The 7,403-nt window shown below is 40.5% G+C and overlaps 1 protein-coding gene across 1 annotated transcript; it reads left to right on the forward strand.

The window, feature by feature from the left end:
* On the forward strand, nt 1-5,657 carry LOC112434061 (uncharacterized). The gene is made up of 7 exons (XM_076890486.1): nt 1-98; nt 308-413; nt 2,103-2,173; nt 2,274-4,239; nt 4,538-4,696; nt 4,778-4,831; nt 5,261-5,657. The coding sequence occupies exons 4-7, from the start codon at nt 2,577-2,579 to the stop codon at nt 5,506-5,508; spliced, it is 2,124 nt and encodes a 707-aa protein (XP_076746601.1). The 5' UTR covers nt 1-98; nt 308-413; nt 2,103-2,173; nt 2,274-2,576; the 3' UTR covers nt 5,509-5,657.
* The last annotated feature ends 1,746 nt before the right edge of the window (nt 5,658-7,403 follow it).

Genomic DNA, 7,403 nt, shown 5'->3' on the forward strand with positions numbered 1-7,403 from the left:
AGACCAGCCAGATTCAGAAGACTGTGAGCTGCCTAAAGCCACAACCAAACAGCTTTCCAAACAATGATCTGGACCTGAAACATCCAGAGCCTGAAAGGGTAAATATAATCCAGTGTACCACTTAATGAACTAATAATTTAATCTATCATCATTCTTTATGGATGCTGTGTGTGTGTGTGTTTGGCAGTCACCTGGGTGTGATGTGATTTACATGGACGAAGTTTATTAGTTGATATCTGCAACTGAATTGAAAACACACCTTTCCAACTGTCCAAAACAAATAAATGTTGCAATATTTTGCTAACAGTGTCACAATCATCGTCTGGTGTGCACAACAATATCATCTTTGGACAAGTGCATTCAGTGTGTGGGACCGGTTTCCTCCCTCAAGTGGCTTGGCTTTAAGTGCAAAGGTGAGACATTTAGTGAATAGGTACAGTGTATAGTAAAAAGCATTAATAGAGTTCAACAAGTTAAGACGTGCTGAAATGAACACTGCTCCCTTTTTAATTAATGGGTGGTCACTTCTAATTAAAGAAATGCAGTATTACCTCATTGGTGCAGGACCTTGTAAAAATGGTATACTTGGGATTGTCCTCAATTCCCCATTCCATAACATAAACTGCTCAAAATAATAAAGGGAACACTTAAACAATGCGATGTTACTCCAAGTCAGTCACACTTCTGTGAAATCAAACTGTTCACTTAGGAAGTAACACTGACAACCAGTTTCACATGCTGTTTTGCAAATAGAGTAGACAACAAGTGGAAATTATAGTCAATTCACCATAATAAAGGACTGGTTCTGCAGGTGGTGACCACAGACCACTTCTCAGCACCTATGCTTTCTGGCTGATGTTATGGTCACTTTTGAATGCTGGCGGTGATTTCATTTTAGTGGTAGCATGAGACAGTCTACAACCCACACAAGGGGCTCAGGTAGTGCAGCTCATCTAGCGTAGCACATCAATGTGAGCTGTGGCAAGAAGGTTTGCTGTGTCTGTTAGTGTAGTGTCCAGAGCATGGAGGTGCTACCTGGATGTGGAGTAGGCCATAGGAGGGCAACAACCCAGCAGCAGGACCGCTACCTCCACCTTTGTGCAAGGAGGAACAAGAGGAGCCCTGCAAAATGACCTCAAACAGGCCACAAATGTGCATCTGTCTGCTCAAATGGTCAGAAACTGACTTCATGAGGGTGACTTGAGGGTCCAGCATCCACAGGTGGGGATTGAGCTTGCAGTCCAACACCATGCAGGATGTTTGGCATTTGCCAGAAAACACAAAGTTTGGCAACTTCAGCACGGGCACCCTATGCTCCTCACAGCTGAAAGGAGGTTCAAACTGAGCACGTGACAGTCTGGAGATGCCGTGGGGAATGTTCTGCTGCCTGCAACATCCTCCAGCATGATCATATTGGCAGTGGGTCAGTAATGGTGAGGGGTGGCATTTCTGTGCCTGCCAGAGAGCCTGACTGTCATTGGGTAACAAGATGAGGTCCTCGGACCCTTTGTGAGACCACATGCTGGTGCATTTGGCCCTGGGGTCCACCTAATGCGAGACGACACTGGGCCTCATGTGGCTGGAGTATGTCAGCAGTTCCTCCATGACAAAGGCATTGATGCTATGGACTGGCCCGCCTGTTCCCCAGACCTGAATCCAATTGAGCACATCTGGGACATCATGTCTCACTCCATCCACCACAAACTGTCCAGGGGTTGGCAGATGCTTTAGTCCAGGTCTTGGAGGAGATCCTTCAGGAGACCATCCGCCACCTCATCCCGAGCATGCCCAGGCATTGTAGGGAAGTCGTACAGGCATCTGGAGGCCACACACATTCAACTACACACTTTCATGCCACTCAACTACCTAAAGAACAAAGTATTTAATAAGAATAATTCCTTCATTCACATCTGGGATGTCCTTTTTTGGGGGGGGGAGGGGGATTAGCAGTGTATGTGTAGTCATTAAAATATCCTTAATGTGAACAGTTTTGTTTTTTTTTGTTTTTTCAGCATTTGACATTACTGCAATGCTTTGACAAAAAACTACTTCACTTAAATAGAACTGCAAAGCTAAATTAAGTCTATCAAAATGTGTTTCAGTTTGTTTAGGGGTCTGGCACAAATCTTGCCTTGCAAAATTGGCAAATCAGAATTGCCACCAGTCAACACAGGTGTGTATCCCATTCATATTTGGCTTGACTTTTTTTCAGTTTATTTTTTACCTGTCTAAAGTATTGATCAATTAAAAAAACTTTTGTTCTTACATTCCAGAAAGAAGAAATTTCTGAATATTCAGGGGAGGATGGATTGCCACATTCAGTTCTGGATCAAATATCAAGCGATGATGATGGCAACCACAGCATATCAGAAGAAGAATATGTGCCAGATTCAGAGTCATATGATGAAGATTCAGATGAAGACATCTCATTATTGCCAAGCACATCAAAAGGTCTGCTATGCCAAGATGACATCTCCAAAGCGCATGAACAATCAGATTCAACGAATTTAATCCACAACTTGACAAAGGACAAGCCACAAGATAAAAGTGAGCTTTGCGAAACTGAATCAGAAAAAATGACTTTAAGTAAAAGAAATTACTGCTATTTTTGTGGCAAACCACAAGCTAAAATTTCCCGCCACCTGAAAACGCACAAAACGGCTCCTGATGTTGTGCATGCATTTTCCCTGCCTAGAGACTCAAACGAGCGTAAAAGTCTGTTAGAGAAATTGAGAAATAAGGGAAATTTTAAGCATAATGCTGCAGTTTTGCATGGTGGAGTGGGACCACTGAAAGTGAAGAGAAGACCCAAGATTAAAGCAGTAGAGGGAAAGTTTGCTCATTGCTTTTATTGTCAAGGGATGTATGTTCGCAAGGATCTTTGGAGACATGTCCGCAGATGTCCTAACAAACCAAAAGATGACACGGATAAAGAACCTGGAAGAACCAAAGTACTCGGCCTGGCTTTAACTCTGGAGTCTCAGTGTTATCCGCAGGTGTCAAGTGGAGTCTGGAAGGTTCTTGCTGTTATGAAACAAGATGAGATTGCCTCAGCTGTGCGAAATGACTTTACTGTTATTCAGTTTGCCCAGTCCCTCTACAATAAACATGGACAAGACCCTACAAAGTATGATTATATACGACAGAAGCTTCGTGAAGCGGGACGTTTGTTGTTGTGTCTGCGCACAGAATTCTCAGTGCATAACATGGAAGAAGCTATTAAGCCTGCTAATTTCCAGAGAGTTGTGCAAGCAGTAAAGAAAGTTTCAGGTTTTGATGAAGAGACACTGTCATACAAAACTCCAAGCCTTGCGCTGAAACTGGGACATACACTGCATAAAATGTCTGACATTATCCATTGTCGTGCCCTCATGACAGAGGATGAAGCCCTAATCAAGTCCACTGATGCGTTCAAGAAGTTGTATGTCTCCAAATGGTCTGAGATGGTGTCTCACCGTGCCTTGAACACATTGAGTGAGGCAAAGTTTAACAAGCCATCAACATTGCCCTTTACAGAAGATGTTCGGATTCTCCATCACTACCTTCAAAAATCTGCAGAAAGTGCCTTTTGCAGCTTGGAGAACGAAGCCACAGCTCAGAATTATGCCCAACTTGCACAAGTTACACTCTCACAAATCATTGTGTTCAACCGAAGACGTTCTGGAGAGGTTTCAAAGATGCGCCTCAAAAGTTTTCTTGAAAGAGACAAAACAGCACTCCACACAGATGTTGCCATGGGGCTCTCAGAAATGGAACAGAGACTCTGTAACTATTTCTGTAGAATAGAAATAATGGGAAAAAGGGACAGAAATGTTCCAGTTCTGCTAACACCAAGCATGCTGGATGCTCTGTCACTACTGGTTAGTAGGAGGCCTGACTGTGGTATTTGTGCCACTAATATCTACCTCTTTGCAAGACCCCGATCAATGAGTCATTACAGAGGAATGGACTCCTTGCGTGTTCATGCACACCAGTGTGGAGCAAAGCAGCCTGAGTATCTAAGATCGACACAGCTCAGAAAACATGTTGCCACACTCTCACAAGTCCTTAATTTGAAAAACAACGAACTTGATCAGGTTGCAGATTTCCTGGGTCATGATATCCGCGTTCACCGCGAATTCTACAGATTACCAGTTCCCACAACACAGCTGGCCAAGATTTCCAAACTGCTTTTAACACTGGAAAAAGGACAACTTTCCCAGATCCAGGGGAAATCACTGGATGAGATCAAAATAGAAGGTTTGTATTGAAAGGAGCAAATATTAGGGCAGTAGTTGAATATTATGCTTTATCAACCGAATTAAAACCTAAAAGCACAGACCATTCTGTTAAATGTCCATGATTTAAGGTTCTTGAAGTCTATTGTTTCATCACTTTGCAACATTTGGCAAACTGCAGAGTGGTGGCCTTAAATAGTAAAACTATGTACTATAATTTCCAGTATTTGTTCTGTATTTTGTCATATCTCGTTGTTAATGTGAGGTTTTTGGGGGGTTTGTGTTTGGTTTTTTGGGGGGGTTTTCCCACAATTTCTCAGATGAAATTGCATTAAGTGATGCTGAAACAAAGGACAGTGAGAGTGAATCAGATGATGATGACACAGCACTCACAATGTTGGCGTGTGGCACCAGTGAGCCTGTACATGCAGTAGCTGATTCCACAAACACAGCGCAGCTCCAAGACACTGTAGATTGTGGTAAGTTACCACTAGCTTGGTTTCTGTGGATAAAATGTTTGTTACAAATATTAAAACTTAATCAAATTGTGTAATCAGCAGATGAAGGACCACTCACAATGCCTGCAGCAAGTGAGACTGCTGCTCCCTCTGAAGGTAAGGGGTGCAGTTGGTTCTCTAAGCTTATTATTGTTTCATCACTTTGCAACATATGGCAAACTGCAGAGTGGTGGCAAAAAGTCACTTGGATGAGTGACAAAATGTTTCTCCCACTGAAAACGCTACGTCCAGATTAACAGAATCAACGTTTTGGGATTTACTTACCTGGATGATTGAGCATGCATCAAGAGACTTTTATTCAACTTTTTATTCAGTCTTTTATTCACAGCGGAACACTAAATGTCTCATTTTAGAAATTTGATAAATTTTCAAAGAGAATTTTAGCTCGTTTTGATATTGATGGTAGCAACACATTTCAGAAGTTAGTACAGGGTAGCATCCATTCTTTTAACCACCAAATGTTTTTTGTTTTTTTTGTTTGGTTTTTTGTTTGTTTTAACTACTACTACTTTATATATCTTCCAGAGAAAAATGCTGCTCAATCCCACAATTCCCGAAGAGCTCCCAAAAACATGTGGTCCAAGGCTGAGGTTGCTGCAGTGATGAGGCATTTTAAAGACCACATAAACAAAGGGAAACTAGCCACCAAAAATGAATGCAGTCATTGCAAATTGGTAGAAGATCCGGTGTTGGCAGGAAGAACAGTTCAAAACATAAGAGATTTTGTAAGAAACAGAGGATTAACTGCAAAAAGGCAGAAAAAAATGAACTAAAATAACTGTTTAGAGAGCTGTGGTTTTACATCTTGGTCAGATTGCCAATTGTTGTTAACACTGATGTTCTGTTTAAAGAAAAAAAAGTTCTTGTTAAATACAGAAGTAGTTTGTATTTCATAATTTTTACATTTAATTTATTTAGGGTTTTTTTTGATGGGTTATATTTAAAATAAAAAATTATAAATGCATATTTTCTCCCCTTAATATTTACCTTTAAACTATTAAAATTCATTTTAAATGTTTTTAATTTTTCTGTTTTCTATATTTTTATATTTCTGTGGGAAGCGTGGGCATTTTTGTCCATAGATTTCTTTTTTTATTTATGGTTAAAATTAATGTTCAGATCCAAGAACACTAATAAAATGATGTTCCAGTAATCCTGTGTCCTGTCAGATGTGTATTCATGGTAATGATGAGCTATTTACATATTACATCATTGTCCCTTTAAAGACCCAATATTGTTTTTTTTGGACCTCATAAAACACATTGTTGTCAAGTGGACAATGTCTCCAGAAAACACAATAGAGTCTGGTTGGTGTGTATCAGTGTATCTAGACTTCTATAGGGAGTGTATGAGGTCTGAAGTGACCCAAATTTTTTTCAGATTTTTTCGAACACTTTAACCTCGCTCCCTTGGCTCTAAGTCCTTTCAAAAGGGTAGTCCACTTAAACCACCACCGGGCGGATTGACGTAGTATAGTCCCGCCATACCACATAGACCCGTATGTGTGTGTGTGTGTGTGTGTGTTTGTGTGTGTGTGTGTGTGACAGAGAGAGAGAGAGAGAGAGCCTTTTTATGGGATGATCTTATTGTAAGATTCAAATTCAATATATTTAGACTGGTTGACTGAATTGGATCTTGTGTGTGTGTCTCTCTGTGCATGTGTGTCCATATGTGTACATATTTGTGATTGTGTGGCTGTTATATATTTTTTTTGCCGATTTTTTTCATTTAACAAGTATATTTGAGGGACCCTCAGCATGTTCAGCATTTTTTCAGCTGTCCATTTTGCTTTTCCAATTTTTCTGTTTAAGTTATTAATATTGTGCTAAATCATACTATTTCTGCTATTTTATAAGATTTGTGCTAAATATAGTATTTCTGCTAAATCATAGTACAGTATTTTTGCTTTTTATAGGATTTTTATAGGATAAAAAGATAATATAGTAATATAGTATAGTATGCTTAATATAGTATTTCTGCTTATTATAGGATTTGTGCTTAATCATAGTATTTCTATATATTTCTGCCAGGTCCCCAGGCAGCCAATCCTCTGTGAGGCCTGAGACATTCAAATTTACATATCAGGGCCTGCACGGCTTCCCAGCCAGCCAATCATATCTTAGGGATGAGACATTCAAATTTACAAATCAGGGCCTGGACGGCTTCCCAGCCAGCCAATCATATATGTGGGCTGAGGCATTCAAATTTTCATATTGGGGCCTTCGTGGCTTCTAAGCCAACAAGTCATCGATGTCATATATCTCTAAAAATTCATATTTTAATGATAAATTGTCAACACTTGACGATTCCCCCATCTCTTCTGAACAAAATGGTGTAAGAATGACCGTTCTGGCCAATACAGTTAGGAAATTATGGTCATTTGTTTGAGGGGAGTCCTCACTATGAGAAATAGACTGCAAAAATCCTGTGTCTCTCTGTGCTGGCGGGAAAAAGTACACAGCCTCTGTGGATTCAAATTCAGCAGCTCCCAGGCTGCTTGACTGAAAACATGCTTCTCTCTCCCTGTGTGTGTGTGTGTGTGTGTGTGTGTGTGTGTGTGTGTGTGAGAGAGAGAGAGAGAGAGTGAGAGAGAGAGAGAGAGAGAGAGAGAGAGAGAGAGAGAGACCCTCTTTAGGGCAGCATCTCATTGTTGGAAAAAAATATAATA

The sequence above is a fragment of the Maylandia zebra genome, linkage group LG2 (genome assembly GCF_041146795.1).
Source record: "Maylandia zebra isolate NMK-2024a linkage group LG2, Mzebra_GT3a, whole genome shotgun sequence".
In the NCBI taxonomy this organism is placed as follows: Eukaryota; Metazoa; Chordata; class Actinopteri; order Cichliformes; family Cichlidae; genus Maylandia; species Maylandia zebra.

Bases quoted from the DNA above. Each gene is read 5' to 3' on its own strand.
- LOC112434061 (XM_076890486.1), top strand. From the start codon at position 2,577: ATGACTTTAAGTAAAAGAAATTACTGCTATTTTTGTGGCAAACCACAA. The intron at 4,240-4,537 runs GTTTGTATTGAA...ACAATTTCTCAG, and splicing joins GGATGAGATCAAAATAGAAG to ATGAAATTGCATTAAGTGAT. The intron at 4,832-5,260 runs GTAAGGGGTGCA...TATATCTTCCAG, and splicing joins GACTGCTGCTCCCTCTGAAG to AGAAAAATGCTGCTCAATCC.